The 25,535-nt window shown below is 37.5% G+C and overlaps 1 protein-coding gene across 1 annotated transcript in view; it reads right to left on the bottom strand.

Annotated features, from left to right (window-relative positions):
• Positions 1-556: 556 nt before the first annotated feature.
• CPLANE1 (ciliogenesis and planar polarity effector complex subunit 1) overlaps positions 557-25,535 on the bottom strand; it is a 60,191-nt gene continuing 35,212 nt past the window's right edge. Inside the window, exons 33-55 of the mRNA XM_058043983.1 lie at positions 24,860-25,049; positions 22,516-22,770; positions 21,594-22,343; positions 20,583-20,749; positions 19,245-19,374; positions 18,348-18,402; positions 17,153-17,257; positions 16,582-16,674; positions 15,825-15,937; positions 15,363-15,570; positions 14,846-15,087; positions 13,405-13,498; positions 12,618-12,785; positions 11,560-11,673; positions 11,167-11,197; positions 9,822-9,950; positions 8,834-8,999; positions 7,026-7,087; positions 6,437-6,601; positions 4,981-5,093; positions 4,568-4,651; positions 3,136-3,305; positions 557-2,726 (exon numbers count right to left, since the gene is read on the bottom strand). Coding sequence (XP_057899966.1) covers positions 2,586-2,726; positions 3,136-3,305; positions 4,568-4,651; positions 4,981-5,093; positions 6,437-6,601; positions 7,026-7,087; positions 8,834-8,999; positions 9,822-9,950; positions 11,167-11,197; positions 11,560-11,673; positions 12,618-12,785; positions 13,405-13,498; positions 14,846-15,087; positions 15,363-15,570; positions 15,825-15,937; positions 16,582-16,674; positions 17,153-17,257; positions 18,348-18,402; positions 19,245-19,374; positions 20,583-20,749; positions 21,594-22,343; positions 22,516-22,770; positions 24,860-25,049 — 3,745 coding nt within the window. The 3' untranslated portion in view covers positions 557-2,585. The remainder of the gene's footprint in view (positions 2,727-3,135; positions 3,306-4,567; positions 4,652-4,980; positions 5,094-6,436; positions 6,602-7,025; positions 7,088-8,833; positions 9,000-9,821; positions 9,951-11,166; positions 11,198-11,559; positions 11,674-12,617; positions 12,786-13,404; positions 13,499-14,845; positions 15,088-15,362; positions 15,571-15,824; positions 15,938-16,581; positions 16,675-17,152; positions 17,258-18,347; positions 18,403-19,244; positions 19,375-20,582; positions 20,750-21,593; positions 22,344-22,515; positions 22,771-24,859; positions 25,050-25,535) is intronic.

The raw sequence follows: 25,535 nt of genomic DNA, 5'->3' as shown, positions 1-25,535 counted from the left end.
CCCCTCTCCGAGCTCTTAAAGCCCCCTAGAGACAGCTGACTGCCCTCTTTCCCACCTTGGAAAATAAAGGCAGGGTGTTGGTGCCCACGTGGAGAAGAGCACTCCTGGTCTTTTGCCTTTGTCCGTGCAAGACTGCGTGGGCTGGGGTCTATAGCTGGCCAGATTGGACCTCAACATTCTGCCCAGACATAGAGTCTTACAACTAGAGGGATGGAGAACCTCTGCTCCAAGGACAGATTGTCCAGCCTGGAAAAAAGAAAGCTCTGGAGGGACCTTAGAGCTCCTTCCAGTACCTGCAGGGGCCTCACAGGAAAGCTGAAGAAGGATTTTTTACAAGGATAGGGAGTGGTAGGACAAGGTGCAATGAATCAAACAGAAAGAAGATCAACTCAGGCTAAATATAGAGAAGAAATTTTTTCTGTTGAAGGTGGTGAGTGAGTCGCTGCCAGGTGAGAGGCTGTGATCACAAAACCACCAAGAACTAACCAAAAACCCCAAAGGAATGGCAGAAATGAGGCAGGCTGGATAAAGAAAAAAATTTACCAACTTTTTCCTTTCCCAAAGTTTCAAGTTCTGCAATTTGGTGCTTGAGGAAAATCTTTTGATCAAATTTGAACATAAGCATTAACTTTTCTTTCAGCTTTGCAAGAGAAACTTCATCCCTGAAAAACTAAGCATTTAAAGTGTAAACCAGTTTGGATTAATAAATACATATCCAGCTGTATTTAGACTACCCTTACTCGGACATTAGAGAAAATTTGTTTATAAAAGGTTGCAATGACATAACAGATTTTTATTTGCTTGATCCTCATAACTTCTATGACAGCAGACCTTCTCAAGGGTTTTTTAATGTCTATTTCAAGATTTCTTTAAATTAAAATGACTGTCTGCTTCTCTAAGAAAAAGACCTTCTAAACAGTTTCCTTCTCTTCAGCCCTAAAAGGGATATCGTAGAAGAGAAAGTGCAAAAGAATTTGAGTCCATGGAAGGAGCTTGGTTAAGAGGTCACTCTTGATGATCTTCTCCCGTGTCCCAAGTGCTTTTTCTCACTGCTGTGGCTCTGCAGGAGCAGCTCTGCCTGCCCAGGGCGCGAGTTCAGTGCTGACATCCTGACTGGGAGGTCTTTGAAGCCTCCCCGCCCTTGTGTTAATGATTTGTGATGCTGTGGATCTGGAGCCACATCAAGAAAGCATTTCCTTTACCACTGTTAAAATGAAAGGGACTGACTGCTTTCTCTTCTTTCTCACAGATGGCCGTGGGCATAATGAGATTTCCACACTTGGCTAAATCATTTTTCCACCAGGAAGAGAAAGTGCTTCCTGATGATTTGTTTGCTGCCACTCTAAAGAAACACAATATTACACTTTGGGGAAAGTCACAGTTTCATGCTTCGACTGGCTCTTCAAAGGCACTGGCCCCTTTCACTTGAAGATGATCAAACCCAATCCTGAGCTTTGCATTCTGGTCAACTCAGTCAGAAAAGCTGATGCAGATTCTGAGGATTGCTAAAAAAATCATGGCCAGTTTGGACCCCTGAGCCTACAGGAACTGTCAGTTCTATCCTGGCACGTGTGTAATCCTGTAACAATCTCCCTCTGAACTTTATTTTTTGATGCTTGCCAAGATGCACGTTCACTTGGAAACATGAAATTTTTAGGGTTTTTAACTATTACAGTTTGGGGTGACAGTAATTAACCACTGGAAATCAATACACCTTTGACTTCCATGAAAAATTTGTTTTTCTTCACTACAAAACAAAAACTACAGCTGTTGGGAAAAAATCACCACAGCTGCATCTGTGGTGATGCAAAAGACATCACAACTTGATGGCCACTGAACACAGGGGAGATTTTTCTACAAACCCCTGGGGGTTGCCAGAGGAGCTCTAAACAGGAGGAACAATGATATTGTTTTTACCCCAGTAAGTACTTGCCCTTTGTGTCTCACTCTGCTGCCTGACTTTCCGAACAAAAGTCTATTTTTCATTTTCATTTCTGACTATTTGTACCTCTTTCTATCAATTACTCAAACTCTTCCAAACATTTCTCAAAACTACTGCAGGCTGGGTTTAAAGTATGACAGTAGTGCACATTTACACATACAGTTCTAGTGGTACACAGCAATAATTAATGGTGCTACATGTGTAAATCACTTATACCAGAAACAAATAAAATCACTTTTATTCAACCAGTTTATCACAACCCTTATGTTATAAAAATAACTTCATAGTATGTTAAATATTAAATACAAAACACTTGTACTCTGCTTTTAAAATAAAAGAACATTTTGTGTGTTTTATATATGTTTCTTTATAAAGCAGCTGACCCAGACCCAGTTTAAGGCTGTGGGTCTGCCTTTACCAACTATATTTAGCTCTTCTTGACCTGAAGACATATGGAAGGAAAACTACATTTTGAGGAATTCAGCTTCATTTAGGAAGGCTGGAAACAGTGAGAGTTTCCATGCTGCTTAAGAAGGAAACCAATGCAGGCCTCAATCCATTTTAAGTAGAACAATTACTAATTTTAAGAAACAAAACCCAAACACCAGCAACTGTTTGGAAGAGCACAGTGGCTTTGAACTATTCACTTGTCTTCCACATCTGCTATCATAGCCTCAACTGCATTCCAGTCCAGCTTGCTGAGGATGCTGCCTGTGCTTTCAGAAGCACTGTCAGTGCTGATGCTGCCCAGGGGAGAGAAGCTCATGCTGTGCACTGCAGAGGCCTGTTGGGGCAAGAGAGGATGAAGTGAACATTGTGCTTCATTCATGGACAGCAGAAATTATCCCACTCTTTTAAAACATGTCCAAATTCAGTGATGTGTCTGATTATTCTGCAACAAATGCAATCTGTTTTCCTGTTAATGCCCTCCCACTGGTGTCTGTTGCTTGGGCAGGCAATGTGCCTCTACAGTTGTTAAAAAGAACATTCAATTTCAAGGCTCACAAGAATGACTGCAATTCTAAAAAAAAAAAATAAATAACATGGTTCCCCTGAAGCCCCACAATTTATGCCTCTCTGTATCTATCTCACCCACATATTTTGAATAAAGAACCCCATTTTAAATAAAGCAGAAGTAAACAAAGAGTAAAGTGGCAAGTATCAAATAGTTTATAGAATAAGTAGTACTCTACCTGGAACATGGAGTCATGAGTATCTTGAAGTATTCTTTGGATTTCATCAGGCACAGTCCAAGGACTCACCACGTCTCGATCAGTGTCAGGATCAACACTCTCTGTCTGAACTGCAGTGGCAACTCGAGGAGGCTTTTGTGCTGAGCTTCTGCTGACTCTGCACTCAGCAGCTGAGGAGAAAACACGCCAACCACAGCCCTGTAACACTTCTGGCACTTTTCATCCCAATCTCTTGAAACTGCTTCAAGAATAGAAGCTTCAGGTTCTAGGAACTAAAGCTGTGTGTAAATCCTTATGAAAACAGCAAGCTCTGTTACCTAGAACTGATGTGGGTTTATGGTGAGAAAAGGCTGCTGGTTCCTTCCAGCCTCCTGCTCTGAACTGCCTTCCCAGGGCAGAACACAAAGTGGAACAGGACTATCCTGATGGTGCCGTCCCCCACAAAAAGCACATTGCTTCCTTATTTGGCAGAGGACTAAACTAAATAAATTCTGAATTTGTGCCTCTTCAGAAGACATGGAACTTTGATGAAACCCTTAGCAGTGATGTGATATACTGGAAAAACAGATACAAGAAGGTGTCAGGAAATCAGAGAAAGATCGACCTGAATATAGAGTTTAAAAAGTGAATATATGGAATGGAGAAAATTATTTTCTACATGAGTAGAAGCAGTTCAGGAAATGAGTCTTTCTGCTTATCATTACTTCTCTCAATTTCCTATACTGCCAGTCAAATACATTGACCTTTGACTGTCCAAATTATGCCAACAGTATAATTCTGGTGTACGGCAGAATATAATCAGGCCGCAGTATTTCCTAAGTCTCAGACTGATTCACTTCTCATTCTTTGATCAGAAATTCTGCTGCTGTTAACAAGTACTGTATCTATTAAAGAATTTGATTAGGAACAATCTTTTTTGGATCCAGACCTACAAAGACAAGCATGGGAAAAGTACCACTAAAATCCAAAGGGGATTATTTTGTTAAGCTTAGTCAAATTTTTCTGTGCTAACATGGAATTATGACAAAATTATATATTAGATGAATACTGTACAGAGGGATAACAAAGACAATTCCTACTATAAAGAGCTCAGAGATTCTGCAGCATAGAAGGGCAAGGGAGAGGCAGAATTCTTGTGTCTTGGTCTGCAAGTAACTTTCTCTCTGTGGGTTTGAATTGAAAGATAAAAGATTCTGTCCCTCATGATTTCATAATATGTGTTTCAGCAGTTCACCAAAATCTAGCACACTTATTTCAGTAATCTTAAAACTGTGACCTGGCAAAAAACTATTCAGAAGGTAAACTGAGGTGGTTAAAATATTTCACAAGTGGGGAAAAAATAATGAATTTTATTCTTCTAAACTAATGCTGTATCTGCATCCTATTCCCCCCTGTATTATGTAGCATTATGTCATTGTTCTGTGTAACTTACAGTGTCTGGGCTTAACAGGACCATTTGTAGCATTTCTCAGTCTTCTTCTGGAGGTACTTTTCTGAAGCAGCATACAGGCATTTCCTGTAAAGAGAAAGTAAGCATTTTCTTTTTTAGATGCTGATCAAATTTACTCAAAGATGGTTAGAAATTTTTATCTACAAATTTGCTGCCTGGATTACATGGTACTCTTGCTGTGGCAATTTAAACTACCTTGGATTTAAAGAGAAGTGATAAGAAAAGGTAACTCATCATTTAGCAAAACAATAGCAGCAGGATTGCAAAAGCCTTAAGACAGGAAACATCCAGGTTTATAAATCTGATTTTTTACACAGATATCCCTCCCAAAAATCCAGCAGTCACCTGAAGATCCTCTTCAGTATGTGCCTTCATTAAAAAAGTTCTGCTCTTACCCCTGGACTGTGTTAAACCAAGAGCTGGGGTGAAAGGTTGAACTTTTTGACCAAAGCCAGGTTTGGCAGCAGTTCTGCTCCTTTCTGCCAGAACAGGACTGTTCAGATGCCCTCTGCAACAAGACAAAAATGCCAACACAACAAAGCTTAAATACTTGATACTGTGTACCATATACCCTTCCTCCACACAGGTCAGACCTCACAGGCCATATTCAGAAGAGACATAAAAGCCAGAGAAATGACATTCAGCCCAGTGAGCTGAGGACCAGCATCACACACTGCCTGTGGGGTCAGTAAGCCTCACCAGAATCACAACTGCTGCAATCACACTGAACACACATCAAACTGGCTTTACAGAGAGCCACCTTAGGTCCAACAAAACTTTTTAGTTGGTAGCTCCTGCCACTCCTAAGTGGATTCCTGCATGTTGTTCCTTAGCATGTCTGATTCTGGCTGGGCTGATGCACTTAAACTTCCCTTGGCCACACGCAGCAGGCTCTGCACAGCACTGACTACATTCAGTTTAATGTTATATGCTGGAACTGTAACAAAAAGAGAAGTTTTACTGTAGTGAAAAAGAGAAGCAGAAATATTAAATGACAGGATTACCCTGTAAGTACAAAGTTCTCCCTATTACCCTGTAAGTACAAAGTTCTCCTAAAGTTCTCTCCATATCTCTCCTATAAAAAGCAAAAAATTATATAAATAGGAAGAAAAACTACAATGCAATATACACCTGTATTAGATATATACACATGTAGCATTCATGCCATCAGATTGAGTAAATTAATCAGTTCATAACACTCAGATACCCTCATCTCCCCAAAAGGCAATAAGCAAAGTGTGAAAGTAAGAACAAGTAAAATCCTAAGTAATGAAAAATTAAGAAAGAGAACAAGTCTAGAGTTTGCACAGTAGAATTTTTATTTGCTTCTTGCTTGCTGTTAGATGCTCTTCAGGTCTATACTGCTGGTTATGGTCCAGTGGCACTCATGGAATCACTAAGGCTTCAGAGGACCTCCACGATCAAGTACAACCTTTGATGGGATTACAAGCCTGTCAACCAGACCCTGGCCCCGATTTCCATGTCCAGTCACACCTCCAAGGGATGGTGACTCCACCACCTCCCTGAGCAGCCTGTTCCAGTGTTTAACCACCCTTACTGTAAAGGAACTGATGTGAGTATGGGTTAGAACACTGCTTACAGCCCCAGCTCCTGAGTTGGCTTATTCAGTGCTCCAAAAGGCATTTTTAAGGCTCCCTCCATGATTTGCAGTACTGGTTTTAACAAGCCTGGAGCAGGGACTTGAGAGTCTCTGATCCAGACAAATTGTATCTTTGATTCCACCAGCATATGACTTTTCTCTCAAGCTATTCCTGTCTAAACTTGCTACAAAATTTGGAGGGTAGTAAAGACACCAGTAGAACAGAGCAGGTTTAATGCTTAAAGTGTTACCCTGTACTAGATGCCACCTTCCTCCTTCTGTAAGCTTGAGCTGATCTTGTGCTGGACAAGGCCCTGTGATCACTCGCTGGAGATGCCACTGTTTCAGATAACATTTCATTCATCAGAGAAAGTGCATCTGATACTCTGATTCTGTGATGCTCAGACAGCAGGGCTCTGCAGAGAAATAATATTACACATTACCTCATGCAGTCACTCACTTCACTGCAGCTGGCTTGTGAGTCCTGTAAGGCTACATGAAGAACGTTTTTTACAAGATTTCACAGAAAATATACTAAGCCTTTTAAGAGATCATTAGCAAAAAGTTAGAACAATTCTTACCGAAGGGTTTGAGAGAATTAATGTTGGGGAAAGACTACAAACAATGATATTTGGAAAGCAACAAATACAGTCAAAGGATAAAAATGTTCAGAATTTCCCTAAATGATAAAGAAAATGTGGATTATTCATGCTTTTGGTTAAATTTCATTAATATCTGAAGTTTCATAAGCAATAGAGTTAAAACGATCTCTACATATCTCTACATCTTCCTCAGGACTTGAAAACTAATATAAAAATAAGGATTTTAAAAGCAACTTACTTGTCTTTTTCTTCTTTCTTCTTCTGGAAGACTCTAATATCCTTTGAAGTAGGATAATGATGCTGTTTAAGAAAGTATAAAAATCTTTAATTAATTATGTACTGTGGTTGCATTCCAGTCTCTCACTCTCAAAATGTACTTACTTGACTTGAAAGTTACTGCTTAAGAAACTCTGAAAGCATATGGTCCAACCAGGAAAATATGAAAGCATATGGTCCAACCAAGAAATTCAAGTAAGATTGTCCCTATAACTTTCCATTCTCAAAAAACATACTAAAATCCTGCACATTTTCCATACCTCACATGCTTAAAATATTAACATTCCTAAGGAGATGTCCTCATGGTCAAGCTCAAAGTTTCAAATGGCCTCACCTCCAGTTTCCTAAAAATCAGTGGTGTTCCTAATAACTGATATATAAAACAGAACAAGGTTGCACTTGGACCTGTGTTCACTAGAGTACAATTTGAAGTCTTTCATTCTAATTTTAAAAAAAAGCCCAAACCAATCCAGACCAAACCCAAACCATCCACTGAAAGCTGAAAATCCCTCCACTAATGATTTCAGGAGAAAAGCCCATAGCAAAAGCATCAAGTGTATATTAATGGGCTGACAGGAAAGGGAGAGGAGGACCCATTTTTCTTAAATCACTTCTCTCCACACATGTGCAGAAGAACACTACAGTTCAATTGTTTAATCTTTTAGGGGAAATACTTTATTTCGCATAGATCTGTTACTCTTTCTGAAAGTGAATATAATTGAAGTATTTAATCACAGGGAACTTATGCATGGTACATATTTGCTACTTGGGAGTTAAAACAAGTAGAGCTTCAGCCAGCGAGAATTTACAGCACACCCTGAATTCAACAAGTAGAAAGTGTAGGAATATATTTGGTGTTGTTAGGTCTCATCTCCTGTAACCCCACAGCTTCCTGTAACTCAGCAGGATCTTTTCAGGTCCTGAAGGCATCCAGATGGCAAATGCATATTTTAAGAGTAAACACCAATTGGAAAATGTCTTCTGAACCGCTTTTGTATGGTTTTTCCTAAGTTTTCTATTATTTCCAGCACAGAAAAATTTCCAGATCAGGCCATAAATGTGTTTTTACTAATAAAAATGTAAATTAAATGTAAAAAAAAATTAAAATGCAAAAATTAAATGTATTTAATTAAAATGTAAAAAATTAATGTAATTAATTAAATGTAAATTAATTAAATTAAAATGTAAAAAAAAATTCTGAGAGTGGACTGTTCATTGAAATCAGCCTTCAACAAAATATATTGTAAGATACCTGACACATATGGCATATTCTAGCACCTCTGCTGATCCCTTATGATTTCTGCATGCACGCCTGTGTGGGTAAAGGCAGTGACAACTACCCTCAGAATCCTGCCATGTTGGTAAAGGATGCTGGCGTATGAATGCCGCTTTTTAAATTCTCTGGGAGGCGTGTGGGAAGATGAAACAAGGTGTAAACATGTCTTAAGAACTGCTGAAGCTATCACTCCCTGGGAAACTCATCTCTCATCAGGGAATATTGCAGCTGTATCCATCACTGTTGAGGATTACTCTGTAACAGCCACCTGCAGCCAGTGGACACCACTGCAGCCTCTGGAGAACGCTGGTGTATTTACTTACCTGACACAACTGTGACCAGCTTCCAGTAAAATAAAATCATACACGTAGAAACCCTACATCACAATAGGAAAAAAACCCCCCACCACTCGCAGCCTTTACATTATCTAACATGAATAATCAACCATTGTATAATAAGTAACAGTTACTCTTCAATACACCTGTTATTCTTACCACATTCTTTCTCAGGTTGAATGGATGATGTTCTTTCTGTCTTTGTTCATCTAGTTTCTTCAAGTATTCTTTCATTCTTTCCTTTTGCTTTCTTTTCATCCATGTTTGGATCTCTTTCCTTTCCTTTTCTGTTCTTTGAGAATGCCCAGAAGCAGAATCAAGGACCCTGAGGGCAGATGTGAACAGGAAATAATCTAGCACATTCTGTAAATTACAAACAATGGCAACTACATGACATAACAAAAAACTTTAAAATCCTGACACAGCTGGAAGCATAAGTAATGAACAAGAGGGGAAATTTTCTTTTGCAAACTTTTACATAAAATCCTGGTAAACAAGTAATTTCCAAGACATTTCCTAAAACTATTCTTTTACTTGTCAGCTACATTCAGGTAATAGAACTAGAGTTAAACTGGTGGGAACTGTGTCACTAATGCAGCAGACCAGTGACTTGAACAGCTGCATATTTTTGTCTTGTCAGCAATTGATATCACAAACTGCAGTAGGAAACAGCTGTCATTATGACTTCTCTCAGGAAAGAGCACAGCTGATTTTATAACTGACAATCAGGAAGGTGTAGAAATCTCCAGCAGGGAGAGGAACATGACAAGCTGGAATCTGGGGCTCAAAGTTTCTGAAGCTGCTGTGCCACTGGCAGGAAATATCTGTTCTGTCTTTCAGAACTGCTTTAAAAGACCTGAAGGTCTGAACTGAATCTCCTCTATAAAACCAGTGCTCCAGCCTATACCTAGCAGAAGAAGGAACAAGCAAATAAGAAGGAAAGAATTTCAAAACCAGAATACTAGAAAACAATAAGTACATTTGACAATAATGACCAGTAGATTTGTGGCAATTACAAGCTCTAATACCAGTCCCATTAACACCAAACCACATACTCGCTCCCATTGTTTACAGGGTGTGGACCACACGAATAACCAGTGTTAAAATGATTTAAGCAATACACAACAAAAACCAGCCATGGTATTACCTAAAGGTTTTCTTAGCCTGTGTTCTTGCAAAGCCCAGCTCCAGCAGAGAGGTGTCACTTTCTAGCACACGGTCATTCACCACATCAGTAACATCACTTGGACCAGTAATTTGCAGATCTTCTAAAGAGCTTGATGTTAGGTAGGAAAAACACCTGTTACTAAATTGAAGTAGAACATTCCTGTAAAAACAACAAGCTAAACCCCTTTCTTTCATACTTAAAACAACAATATCCAGGTTGTTTTACATAGAGCCTTTGGACTGAATATTCTTTCACCACATCTCCACTGGGTTAGTACACTTGAGTGAGCTTTGATGAGGACAGAAGGAGCAAGACCTGATTGTCCCAACAGAGGGACAATCCCCAGCTGAAATACTTGAGCTCTGCTGTGGTGTGTGAACATGGCTGGCCCACAGGAGGCTGAGCCTGGCAGGCAGGAGCACCACAGGGTTTGTATTGCTGCCCATGAGGAGATAAGGTTATGAGGTACTACCAGTTTCAGTGGTATCCAAATCTCAATGACCTTCTGAGCAAGAATCAGTGTCAGTGAGAGCACAGCTTCACCTACATTCTCTCAAATTCTTTCCTCTCTTTCAATCAGTTGGTCCCAGTAAAAAACAAATCTCATAATTTAGGACTGCTAGCCATCAGTGTCTGCTAAAGTTTTGCCTTACACCCATACTCCACCTTATATAATCACTTCCTAATCTACTTCAGTCACAACAACTAGTTCCACTTAAAATACCAGAAAAATAGGATAAACTATTCAGTTTACAGCTATGCTTCAAGCAAAGCAATAAAGATGGGTAATGGAGCAGAATGACCAGGAAGAAAGGAAACCAGCTAATCTTTTCTACTGGATACAGAAGACTAACAGTAGCTAAAAGTGAAAATATATATGTCAGACCATTTTATTTTATGCATAGGCTCTTCCCAGTTTTGAAATCTTCCATCTGTTGCTTTATACTTTTCACACAGTAAGACTTTAAAAACCTTCTGGTGATAGCTGGCCCTCATGGAAAGCTACCCACAGCAGCTGCATGTATTTTGCTGAAAAAGTGGTTTACAAATAGGAGAAATAACAAATGCACACAGACAAGAGCACCATCTACATTAACAGCTCCAATACCTTTAATTAGTAAAGAACTCTGAATGCTTCTAGAGCTTTTGCGTGAAGCAAATCTAACAGGCACCACCAAAGTCAGAATAAATGCCTGAAATTAGCTAACAAAAGGGATTTTATTCAGGTTGAAAATAAATTATTCAATTTTTATAAAGTGATGGTTCCACCCTGTTAGTCACCTTTTAGGTAAACTGTCAATAACACCAGTCCCAAAATACATACCCAGGACACAGATCTCTGCATATGTGAGAACCTGAAACAGAAACAATCCTTGTTAATTATACCTCTGCACTTTTACACACACTAATCATATGTATGTTAAACAGCCCGTAGGATAAAATATAGAAACATGTCAACAACAATTGGTATTTGACAGTTAACATTAAAAATAAATTAATATGGTACATAAGCTTAAAAGCCTGTGAAACAATGCATCATTGACTGCCAGGTGAGCACAGAGGCTCCAGAGAGCATTAATTAACCTGGCTTTTGCAGGTAGTTTTGCTGGAAGATATTGTCACTGTTCACAGTCTTCTGCCATGACCAACTAACTGGAAATAGTCTGTTCCAATTAATTATATAGTGTTTCTTGGAAAACTAATGATTGGCACTTACTTGAGAAATCCAGGTACTCAGAAGAAGCTTGGAATTCGGAAGATGCAACTGAAGAGCAGTATGGCTGTCTTGGAAGGAAGAGCACTGCTTCCTCTCCTAAACTAATCTCTCCATCTCAAAAAATTATAGTTGTAACTTAGTATCACCTATAGTTTTCTTAGCTTGGAAATAACAAGTTTATACTTAGAAAACTCTATTGCTCTTTTCAAAACTTAACTGTGTGTGTGTGCTATTTGAGATTCACTAGTACTGTATACAGACACGGGAACCATGTTTTAATACCTTTTAAGACAGACTGCTGTAAATGTGGCTATCAAATGCACAGTCACATGTACAAAGCACATACCACTTTTGGGAGCCTGACTGCAAGAAATGCAGGCAATACACAGAGAAAACAATACAACTGCATTTTTAACCTCAGGCAACAGGCTGCTTGCAGAATGATTTTTCATCCTCCTTTTAATGCTACTGTAATCTTCCTAATTGCCAAAATCATTTTACTCTCAGTTTTCAAAATGACTAGACTTCATAAAATGATGTTTTAAGACACAGACAGTAGTTACTGTACAGAGAAATAAACCCATTGATTTTGCCAATGTAGGCTGGATTTAATAGAGAGATCACCTCTCCAGACACAGGTAGATGACAGAGATGATCAAGACAGCTTTTGGAAGAAGCTTTAAGTGTTCTGTGATATCATAGTCATTTATATTCACTTAGGTGAATAAGTACAAATCAGCACAGTGATGGGTTTCAGAAACAGACCCAATGCTGACTATTTTCTTTCAATAACAGTGAATTTGAGTGCAAGTATGATTCAGTACTGAACTGTTTTCAAAACTTAGTGAAGCTGTTATGTCATGTAACAAACTCATTATCACACAGCAATGAAGCCATTCTGAATAATGCAATCTAGAAAGACTCATGCCTGACTTTAATGAGCTCATTCGCATTATGTAACATTGTGTAACAGCCATGAGGAAGTGCTACAGCATGAAGAAAAGGTTTACTTATTTTTAAAAGATGCAAAGAGGAAAAATATATAATAAAGTTTATACCAGAAGGTGACTTCAGGCCACTGGGAAACTTAGAAGCCAAGGCTGAAGAAGCAGAAGAGTGTGCATCCACTGTAGTAGAACGGGGCATAGGATATTTCAAGTTTAAGCTCTCCTTTTGATCATCTATAACATCTTCAAAAATCATGCCCATCAAATGATCTTCTGATTCTATGGAAAAAACCAAAATTGTACTTAGTGCAGACCAATGGCGAATCCTCAAAATGCAGAAACTATCGTGTATCTTGGTTAGTGGCATTTTAATTTATCTGTCACCTACACCAGCCTGGACCTGGATCTTCTGTGCCTCCCCACAGAAGGGCACCTCCTGGGCTGTGCTCTGTGAACCAGTCCTGCGCACACAAAGAAAATTACTGGACCAGGAGTTGCTCTGGATGAGTCTAAAGGAAATCCTAAATATCGTCTTACGTATGATCACAGATATAGCCATGATTTGATTCCACCACTTGGCTTTGCATTAACTCCATAAGTGGATTAGACAATGTTCTTGGCACAGCCCAGTAGCTATAAGTAGGTACTACATAGTTATTTGTTAGATAAACAATAAATCATTCAATACCTCTGCTCTAGTAAAATGTTAAGCTGATGTAAAATTTTAATAAAACGAGGTAGACTGCCTACCTTTCATTTTATTTCTTTCTCTGGTATTTTTAATTTATATTTCAGTAACACCTTTAGGGATCGCAGTAAATGTCTGCGGTAACTAAAAGTTATTAAATATGCATATTCCATGGTAAATTTATTATCCTTCTGTTAACTGGAAACATACCAGCACCAATGACTCCAGCAGCTTCAGAGACTGCAGGATGAGCACCAAGGTCTGAATCAGCAGCCACTTCAAAATCCTCTATCAGCTTCACTAACTGTAAGTCAAACCAAAAAACTAGGTAATGATACTTCCTTCAAGGTATTTCTGAGACTTACACCACACATACTTATGCAAAGTCTACTTTAAATATATATTTTTCTTGTCAGAATCTTCTGAACTTCTGAATTTTAATGCAGTGTTCTGACTGAAAACAAACAAAAATGTTCAGGAATCAAAGTAGCTCAAGTAGATTAATTTCATGTAAGCATTACAATCTTCTGGATACTTACTTTGAGAAAAATACATATAAACTATTATATGTTTGAACAGTTTTACTTCAATCAATCACATTATGCTTAAAGTAGCTGAAGTTCTCCAATATATATTTTATCTAAAATCCACAGATATTAAAAGACTTCCAATGTCTTCATAAGTCTGAAGTTTCAAACTAGAAAATGAAAACTAAAACTAACCTAGAGTAAGACATTTTACTGACCATTAGTCTCAAAAAGAACAAATCTCAAAACTGATACTTAATACATGAGAAATTGTTATAATAGGAATGACCAACAAGTATGAACTTTAAAAAAAGACCAAAAAAAGGGGTTTTCTTTAGGATTTGTCTAGATACCCAGAAGTTTTAAAACCCAGGTGCTATGAAATGCTGAAACAAATACAGGATATATCAAGATTTTTTTTTCCTACAGGCTTTAAAAAAATCTGACTTAAGTAACAACCTTGATGAAGAATGTAAGTGATTAAATAATCCACCTGAGTGTAATAACTGTGTGTAAGTGACACAATGAGGTCTTTACATTTCTGTGAATCATAGAATACCATGAGTTAGAAGAGACCTAAAAAATCCATCACAGCCCAATTTTATTTTAATTACATATTCCAGGATTTATAAAGATGGCAAAAATGCAAGTATTTCATTAAACAAATTGGATCAGGTTCCAGAAATAGTCACAGAATATTTTGCAGAGGTAAAGCTGCAGAAGTCTTTGCCAAAAAAGGTCTCCTGCTCAGCCTGAACTCAGTTACACAGAAATTAAGTATGTTCTGCCCATTCATTAATAACATCACCATTCTGGCCAACATTTGATCCATTGTAAGCAACCATGTCACCCAACAGATTCAGCACTAAATATGAAAGAACACTGTATATACATATATGTAAAATTTGTATTATAATATAGATATTTTTATATTATATATAATGTTACAAATATTATAGATAGACAGATAGATAGACAGACAGACAGACAGACAGATAGATAGATATTATTCTCAATATCTTTCAAAAGATACTAAGCAGATTTGAGAACACATCGTTCCAAAATGGAAGTTTTGTCTTTAGCTGAAAATATAAACTGTTTAAATACCAACAATTAGCACTTACCATTTTGCTGTTTCTGAAGTCCTGCTCCATATTTTCTACTATGTTCTCTAGTACACGTAATTGCATATCCATTTCCTTCTGCTTTGTGGAAAAGTATTCTTTTTCAATTAGTTTGAGTGGAAGCCCTGAAGAAGGAAGAGCTCCTCCATCTTCATGTGCTATGTTCCAAGTTACAATATCTGTAGCAGAATCTGACTTATCTGCCTTTTGCAATTTGTTTGACACATTCTTCTGCTGATCATCTTAAAATAAAATTTTTAAAAAAAGAATACACCAGTTTCATTAAAAAAGCCACAAGCACCTAAATACTGCACATAATTGTAAGGCATAAATGTGCCATACCTAATAGAGTGTTTTAGAAGGCAAGAATCAGTACAAAAGAAGTCATATGTATCAATGTTGATGTTTAAGACTAAAAAAAACATGAGGTTAATTGGGAAAGGCTGCAGATTTTCTGTGGGAGTATTACAACAAAAGAGTATTACTTCTTCTTGGATTTAAAACTGAAATGGTTTACCTTGCTTCTGAAGAGCTCCAGGTGGAACTGGTGGAACTGCATTAGTAACAGAACCTGTTGTGTGATGAAGTTTTGCAGTAGATGGAATTTCAAGCTTCTCATTCTGCTGTTCAGCAGCTATCTCTTCTGCAGACTCAGGTTTCATGGGCAAATTGCTAAGGATGTCACTGTCTTCAATGTCAATCACACTGATATATTCCTGTTTATGCTAAACAACAAGATAATGAAGAATTATACAGTATGCATTTTGAATGAGCTGCTTATAGTGCATTGTTCACCATTTCCTGTGTTTACCTCTTGACATTTGTAGATGAAAGGCTTTTTTGTTTTGGGAACAAATTAAATACAATCTTCCCCACCACACCACACAACTGACTCATGCAGACACAAAGAACCCAAATTCATGAAGACAAACAGTATACTTAAAATGCATTTAAGCCACATGAACACTAGATCACTAACCAAATCAGGTGCATCTGACAGAAGGGATGGTAAAGGTTTCTCCTTCACCTCAGTGGGGAAACTCGGGTTTAAATACATGTCTGGCAGTAGTATCTCAGAGGAAATGGATGATTCTACAAGGAAATAATAATAGTCAGTATTATATTTACAGAAAAAGCCACAAAAACTTCAGACTATTAAGAAACAGCTCTGCATTCTCTAGAAGATAAGAAAAGCTTTGACTAAGCTGCCATCTAGATTGCTATTAATATCTAAGTCCCTCCTACTTAGGTAAAAAAAAAATCTGCATCTGCACTTAATCCAAAGAAATTAGATTACTCAGATAGAAACCTCTAATAAAACTATCTGCAAATGAGTCATGGGATGTAGTAAAATTATCTTCAAATAAAAAAACATTGTTGAATTTCACAATAATGGAAAAATTAGTATGCTCTCTTGCTACCACAGGAAAATAGTTGGGTACTGAAATCTATGTAATTTATTGATGAAACAATGCCACTGCAGCTCAATTTCATGTGATCTGTTATAACATCTCACTGATCAATTCATTTGGTCTACATTACAATAAATCTAAAGATTAAATGGGTACTAAAATCAAGCTAAAATCCACAAAATGAGGATTGGGTTTCAGAAAGTCAGATAAATTAGCATGTTATTCGCACCCTGCATTAAGCTGTCCCAGGTAGAAAACCCATGTTAGAACACTTTTATAGACTTCCCAAACAACAAATGAAGTGGAGAAAGACTGCAGCCACACCTGATACAGGAACAGATGTAACCAGCTCGTTTTCTTGAACTGTGGAAACCTCAATTCCACCATTGATTCCATGATCCCGATGTGATTTGAGCTCTTGATTGGAAAAAAAAAAGAGACCAGAATGTATGAGTTTACATAAAGAAAAGACACCAATGGCATTATCTGAGTGTACCTTTTTGATTTGCCAGTTCATAAAGAAAAGTAGGGGAAGAGGAAAGGAAGCAATTTCAGTCAAGTGTGAAACATTGTCTAAAATGCATTTAGATAAAGTCAAGTTAAATTAAAACAAGCTTTCAGAAAAAGTTTCAGCAGAACTGACTTACAGAAAGCATGAAGAGACTCTTACATAATTGTGTCAGTAATATTTTTAATTATAATTATTTTAACTACTGCTTTATAATTTATATTCCGTTTTTTTCTAGTTTAATTCTTTTAGAAACAAGAAAACTGCACAAAAACCTGCTTTCTCTTTACAAACTTGCTGCATTTTGAAAACTGATCAAATAGCACAACTAATCAAGATCAACACCAGAAACAGCTGGTTTCTGTAGACTACCTGTGTAGCACTTACCGGGACAAGTATTTGTACTTGCATCTTGAGTTTCTGCTGGCTTTTTTCCAAGAGAAGCCAAATAATGTAGATCTGCTGAGGTAATACTTTCTTTATCCATTGCGTCTAAAATGTGATAATACAAAATAGGTGTCTATTACTGATTAAAAAAATTGACATATTTGAAAGCAATTATACTAACTCATAACTATGGGCTCCAACATTTTCTTACTTGTATTTATGACAGATAATTTTCACTTGTCTCTAAGCATACCTCAAAAATTACTCCAAGAAAAGTTCATGCTACCAATTTTATGTGAATAAACAACTGACACAATGTTACACTGAATTACAACCAAGATTCAGTTCAAATATGTGAATTTAAATTAAATATTTTAATATGCTGAACAGCAACAGTCTGTTTCACATTCTAAAAGAAGGGGAGGAATATTTATGATATGTATGTCTTCATTTCTCTATTGTTGTTTCTACAAAGTTTGCATTTAAGGTCAAATTTCAGAGAATGAACTGCATTTTGTCCTGTGACAGAACTGAATATTGTCATGAATTAACATATTATACAAAGAAGGAAATCTTTCCACAGGCCTGGTCTTCCTATGGCAGGCTAGAAACGCTGTATGTATTGAGTTTCTTTTACAAGAGACCTAAATTTTGTGTAATTAGAATATGCAGGCAAATAATTTTGGAATAATATATTTTTAAAATACATTAAAAATTTAGGATTGGAAATGTTTACAGAATTATTTTGATTAATCACATGACCAGAAGTCACTGTCAACCACAGGTAATTAACTTGACATACTAGTATTATTTCATTAACTCTATTGTTTATAAACATAAATACAAGATTATCACTCATTTCGAAGAAAAATTAAAATACTTCTAAAATTTTTGTGAAAACTATTCTGACTCTTCAGAAAATTTGCACAAGATTTTAAATTTGCCTGCACCTCTCTTCATACCAATCCCCAAAAAAACGAGTGTCTCCCAAAAATTCTGGATCTGGACACCTGTTGTACATCCTGAAAGGTCTGGGGAAAGATCCCATAAGACAGAAAGCTCTACTGACCACAAAGCACATTATCCTAGTTTTTAACATGGAGATTATTGTAGAGTTTTACTGTGAATTCTAACAGACTAATGTTCCTTGATTTTTTTTTTAAGTACTCAAAACATTAAAAAGACTTGTACTTGCCCATTGACATGAAAAAATCATCTTGAACGCAAGATGTCAATTTTGGTTTGTGATCCTAATATAAGGAAAAAAAAGAATTATCTTTAAAAAATAGTTCCAGTGCAGAGTAAAGGCTTTCTTGATGATGTTAACTATCCAATATACCTCATATGAGTAATGATTTGGGAAAAAAAAAGAAATAACAGTCACTTACTTTCCTCAATGCCTGTTTTAATTCCTCTGATCTATTCCAACTTAGTGGAATTTACTGACTATGTAACATGCTCTTAGGTACCTAAGGGTGACATGCAGTAACATAAATTCCTTATTCCTCTTTGAGTCTATCCTACCCCTGCTGAACCCTGAACATCTCCAGGTTTGGTGAGGACCTGCTTAACTCCAGCTGCTGTGCTGCAGTTAAGTCTCAGAGAAAAAGATATCAAAAAGGCCTAATCAAAACCCAGCTTGATCAAGGCTTTCTTTTTTCAGAGTCTGGACTGAGACAAAACTGAGGTTCCAATGCTGCACATCCTTACTTTTGTATTGTCATACATCCAGGCCTACATGGAAAGAATAATGCCTGGGTCACCTGCCTGGGTCACTTTGCCACTACTAGGAATTTTTTTTTTCATTTTTAACATTTTTATAGGTATTTACTACAAATGTACATGCAGACTTATATCCTATCAAAACAAGTTCACATTCCAGAAAAATATCCAGCAATCCTGGAATCTTTTATAAAAATCAGTCTCTAGTTTAGAGAAAATGCAAGTATATGAATCAAAAATATGCATACTGTTTGTAGGCTGGAGCCTGGAAGAGAAGTATATTATTGTTAGATTTTTATTTTTCTCCTTTATTTTCTGCTAATACGTGAATGGAAAAGATAAGAGCTAAGAAAAAACCGCAATTCTATACCCCAGTCTCTGATTCAGTAGGCACTGCTGTGTCACTAATACTGATGATGGAGTCATCTGGACAGAAGGACACGCTTGGTTTCTTCTTTTCCTCCTTCTCTTTCAGTTGCCTCTTACAACGCCTCTTTTTACTGTCAACATATTAATGACAGGTAAAGAGTAAGTGCTCTGAAATAATTACAATACCTATAGTTGTCTTCTAGGAAAGATTACCATTAAGAAATAAACACTGAAATAAAGATTGGAAAAGATCAATATCTGCTGCATATAGATCAGTTCAAATCACAATTTCTGCCTGCTTGAAAACTACTTGAAAATGTTGTAAGAACCGATAGAAATACCAGCAATTACACTAAAATCTATGAATTGTCTTATAGGCTACTATTAAATATAACAAACCTCATAATACTTCACAGCTATATCTTGTGTATAATTGATAATTACTACACAAAATGCCCATAAGGAATCTATAGGAAGCAACTTCAATTACACAGCAGTAATTTTCTAATTACTAGGTGACAAATAGATTACAAAAGAGCAACTACAGCTTCTTCTTTAATATGTGACAAGTAGATTATATGACAGCAACTACAGCTTTAAGCACTTCTATAAATACTATTAAAATGTATTCTAAACTCTATCTGCAGTTACTTGTGTAGCAAGTTTTCACTTCAATAGTGAAAAACTCGTCTTGAGCCTCTGCTCCAAAATTACATAACTGAAAGAAACCAAGTATTCTATTCCAGAACATTCTGTCAGCATTCTATAAGTACTGAGCAAAGATATGTAAGCAGCTTAAATGACTGTTTCATTTTTTGTGAAATCAATTAACATCAAATAGATCAAATTTTGTAAGTTATAAATAACATACCTAACAAAAAAAACCATCAACAACAAAGGATCAGTAGGAATTTTGTTAATCACTGTCTCTATTAGAAACAGTCCACATATTTAATTATATTGAAAGACCATATAATTCTTTCTTTCTTGAAGATGACAGTGACAATATGCAGCCCAGACAGCAGTGCTGTGTAATATTCACTGTGCAAGGAGTGAGCACTTCATTAAGAGTGTATAGCAAACATTCAGAAGACAACAAGACTTCAAAACACAGATAGTGGAAAGAAAAATTCCTCTTTCCTCTTGAATCTTCTTCCTATCAATCTCCTAAGAGCAAGAACTCCTCACATCCTAATGATACACTTCTGCTGTATCTTTACTAACATTTGTTATTTTATTCTCTGCTGAGAGAATACACTCCCTCTGATGCCAAAGCTAGAAGGTACAAGTCACCAGTTGGTCTGTCAAAATGAAGTTCCACTTTAAAAATCTGGCTTGCCTTTTTCTTTTGTTCTGCACATCTCTAAGTTCAAATGGTTCAACATCAGTTCTTAGTAGCTGGATGGGTTTCGTTTGGTCTTGTCCAAAGGAACTACTGGGCACAGAATGATGCTTGTGGCATTGCTCAAATGCAATGAGATCTCGAAGTGGGATGAGATTTGGTGCCTAAGAGGGTTCAGAAAGAGAGAAAGACAGAAAATGGCGATGGGAACTCCAGTCAAATTGGATGAAGAAAGCCAGTCAAGTTTGGATTTCAGTTACACAAACAAAACTCCTGTAACATTTTGTAAAGAATATGGAAATGGAATATTAATATTGGAGAACCTCTGCCAATATGTACATGTGTAAACTATTTTCTGAAAATAAAAAAGTATTAATTTTCTCCACAGAACATATTTCACTAATATTTGCATTTCTTATGTAGGTAGTTCAGGGTGAAGTTAGGAACCATCCAATGCAGACAAGGACTGAAGAAGCACCTTTCAAGGGAAAGCATTTCCATTCTTCTCAACTGGGATATGCAAGCATGTAAGTCTATAAGAAATAACATTTTTCAAAACATCAGGTATTCAGCATCTGTAATATCTTCTTACCAAGTCTTTTACCATTCCATTTCTGCCCTGCAAAACAGGATTTTTCACCACATTCTGTTTCTGTAAGTAATTCTATTACAATCTCTCTATGAAAAACCCCTATTTTTTTACCATATAAATATTGTCCGGTATTTTAGATAGCAAATTCTTCTCATTCATTACTAGTGGGCTGAACATTGATGAACTATGGAATGTAGACTCAATTTAATGTAGCTATAAACACTTTCAGGCTTGCAGTCTGCCTCATATTGACATGTCAATAAGCAGGTACACTTAGTTCTAGAACTCTCCTGGCATCTGTGTTGAACAACTTCAAATTCAAAGTCTGTAAAGATGAAATTACTTGTGATGACTAAGAAACCATGAAACTGACAAAACATTGCAACTGAGAAAAATATATTATTAAAATCCAGTACCTTCTTTTTCTGAGGTAAATTAATCTGAAGTAGTGACATTCCTGCATCCCACTGTGTTTCTCTGGAGTCAGCATCCTTTGCTGCAGGTTTAACAGGCATTAAAGTAGTAGTGATTGGCTGCCTTACAGCTGGTGGAACTCTAGGAACTGGGTCAAGTTGCAAATGCAATAGTGGAATAGCAGCCAGGTTCTGAGTGCTTGTTGCTTTGAACAGATTCACATTTTCAGGGATCTGTGACTGAGGTGAATTTTCTTGCTGTCCTTCACAGTGCTCTGAATTCAGATATTTGGGAGGACCCTCACGCACTGGTTCTGCCCATCTCTCCTTTTCCTCATGCTTTTGTCTTGAAATCTCAGGGTTGTATCTACTCCTGTGGAAATCCTCCTCTGCCTTACTCTTTCTTGGGGCATATGATGACTGATGGTCCCATAAGGAATCTGATGAACTCCATGCTACTCGTGGTACGGGGGGTGGCCTGGCAAATGCTGATGACATTTCTGTTGGATGTAAAAATGCTGGTTTGATGTGACAACTTGATTCCAGCTTAAGCAAAGGAAATCCATTTGAGTAATTATTTTTTTTTTCAACAGGGATAAGCTTCACTTTTTTTTGGATGCCTGAGGAAGGAGCTAGGAGATGAAGTGGTTTAGTAGGCACTGAAGAATGCAAATCTTGGGATAGTGACATTAATCCTGTTGCCTTGCTGTTGGTTTCAAATAATGTCAAAGAGGCACTCTTATCCAGATGATTCTAAATGAGAAAAGCAAACAAACCAGTACTTACATATCAACCATGCACTAAATACAGACAAAAATAGTTCTGTCTACACCAATCACTACTGACACATTTCCTAACTCATCAGGACAGATAACATACCAGATATACTGAACAGTCTTCATAAACCATGCTTTGATATACCTACTTTTATTCGATCATTTTTGCTTTCATCTTCTACACTCTTCCTTGGCTGAAAAACAAAGCTCTCTTGACCAATTTTTCCCTTTTCTTCTTGAGTGGGCACTTGTGTTTTCAGAGAATTGCTTTCAGCAGTGTGTGCAGACTGGCTCCCTCCCAGCTGAACCAACCGATCCTGCTGCAATACTTGTTGCACATTTGGCACATTGGTAAAGGACGACTGCACTAACTGCATTAAACTCATGAAGTTGATCTGCTGGAGCTGAATACACACATGAACAAAGTTAACAATGCCAATAACCTTAACAGAAATCTTAGCAAAAATGTCTAGGCTATTTTACAGCTGTTCACTATCAGGTGACAAAACAGACAACATCCCAATAATGGGATGATTCTATGATGATTAATTTGTATAATTGCTTACTGTTTTGGACCTCCTTGTAAGATACAATAAATACCTGCCACAGACAGGTTATGCTAAAGCAAAACAAATATCTTCAATTTTTTGTGAAGTTTCAATAAATGTAAAGTCACAGAAAATTGGCTCAACATACTACCACCACTTAAATTCTACCATAGTTGAAAAGCTATTACAGCATCAGAATTTTTCCAAGTGTAAACTATTGAAGGATATTGACTTATGTGAGCTAAAACACACTCAAAGATCTATAATTATACCACTCATTTTCTTGAATTAAAAGCAAGAGTTAAGTCTACAATAAGTTTCACAGTGGCTAACATGGAATTAGAAATCTCTTTAAAGAACAGCCTGTGCTGGCTTTGCACTGGAGCCATCCACGGAAGTGATTTTTTCTGAGATGAGCTGCTGAGAGCTTCCTCTGTGCCTAGCAAAACCAATTGCTGGCTAGCTTTGAGAATATTAATATTAATGAGCCAATTAAAAACTAGATCTGCCTCTGTGAATACACACATGTGAAAACAAACAAACCCTGGGAATTCCCTTCTGGCCTGGCAACAGGTAGCAAGGCTGGCCTGGCCCCGTCTCAGCCGGGCCAGGCCAGGCAGGCTCTGCTGCAGGGCCGGGCCAGGCCCGCTCGGCCCAGGGGCACTCAGGGGAAAGCTGGGCCAGGCCCCGGGGACTGCTGAGATCCCAGCGTGGCAGCCAAAAACACCGCCAGAGGCAGCTCTGTAGTCCACAGAGAAAGCAGCCCCGTGGCTGGTACTGAACGTAGCAAGGGACGGGAAACAGCCAGAGCAGCTGCCACCATTCTGGCCTGGGCCCCCCAAGACTCTGACACAGACCCAGTGCGGCCTGAAATCCACCACCGTGAGCACTCCGGACACCCCTGGCAGGGATCCTGAGAGCATCTGCAAGTCTTGGGTGAGACATTAAATCTTTTAGGGCATAGGTAAGACTTGCAGACCTTCAAAATTCCCTTGGGTGAGAGAAAAGGACAAAGTAAAGATGCGCAGAGACAACATGAGACATGAGAAGGTCAGTAAGAAGGAGTCAAGTCCGACATGAGAGGGTTGAGAAGATACCTCAAGTTTGGGCTGAAATCCTCTTGTAAGACTATGGAGAAGATATAATTGATACACCAGACTCTTTTTCCCTGTAAATTATTGAAAGTATGGGGGCATGAAGTGTTCAAATTGTAGATATAAGCACAGATATATGCTAAAACAAGCAGATGTTGAAGTAGTTGTGATCCCAGGAGAAGTCTGAACAGAGAAAGAAAAGAGGGGCCCAAGGGAGAGAAGAAGACCTCTGTTCCCAGAGATGATTATCTCAGAGACAGATGAAGATAACCTTTGCTCTTGAACAGCTCATCCTTTAAATAGTACCCCATAAGTTGACACGGCTCATAAACACAGCTGTGGGAAGGCTGCAAAAGATGGGAGGGACTCCATGATTGCAGATTTCTGAGTGACTGCTATTCGTGGACTTTAAGAGCCATGAGAGAACGGTTTCTTGTGAAGAAGTCAATGGCACGGCAAGGGCAACTTCCCTCCCAAAGTGAACAGAAGAAAGACTACTCTAGAGCTGATATACTGACTGAATTGTTTCTGTACGTTGTGAGTGAGAAAGAAAAGGTTGCAGGGGAAAGAGAAGTGTTATAAAGGTTTTATTCTGATTCTTATTATTCTTTCTTTGAGTTACTGTCAATAAAATTTTCTTTATACCCTTTTTAAGTTTTGAGCCTGCTTTGCTTTCCTCTTAATCCTTTCTCATAGCAGGAAAATGAGTAGGTATATTCTAGTGGGTGCACTGGCATCTAGCCAGCACGGAACCAACCACACACAGAAGGTCCTTAAAACAGTAGCTATTTCCATTTTTTTAACAACATGGTACCAAGAAAACTACTTAGAAAATAATTAGATGCTCTCACCTGAACTAATTTAAACATTTCATCTTGCAGCATCTGCCTGACAGTTTCTGATGTGCTTGCTTTCTCTTGTCTAGGGACTTCTTCCTTGACTTCTTGCTTCTTTGCAAAAACAGAAGTATGGGAGGCAAGACTTGACATAGTCGACACAGCAGTCTCAGAAGGCTGAGAATCACTTACAGTGTCTGCACTACTTAAGAAAGAAAAGAACCAATTATGAAAAACATTCAGATTTCAAAACACCTATGCAAGGTTGTCTTAAATCAATCCGGAAAAATTTTTAAGATACCTGTATATTTAAAAAACATAATTAATTTGTAGGAGCAACTGAATAATTAACAGTGAGTGCACGATCTTGACCAGAGAGAATGTAGGATATATTTCATAAAACTTCTTAAAATACTGAATGAAAAACAGTTGTAAAGATGTAATTCTATCTGATTTTATAGCCACAATTGTTTCTAAAATATTATTATCACCAGAGATACAGGCAGAAAACAATGATTTGACAAAAAAGACAGAAAAAAACAAGATCTTTTAGTTGGTCAAGAATATTAAATACATTGATTCCTTTCATGAAGAAGAGATGCTTAGGATTCACATTAAGCTACGAAGAAACGGAAGAATTTTACTTGCACGAACAGAAATCAACCCAAAAGACATTTCTCTGTTTAAGAAA

This window comes from Melospiza georgiana, chromosome Z, assembly GCF_028018845.1.
Source record: "Melospiza georgiana isolate bMelGeo1 chromosome Z, bMelGeo1.pri, whole genome shotgun sequence".
Classification (NCBI taxonomy): domain Eukaryota; kingdom Metazoa; phylum Chordata; class Aves; order Passeriformes; family Passerellidae; genus Melospiza; species Melospiza georgiana.
The sequence above is the reverse complement of the archived record's forward strand: the minus strand, read 5'-3'. Positions and strand labels throughout refer to the sequence as shown.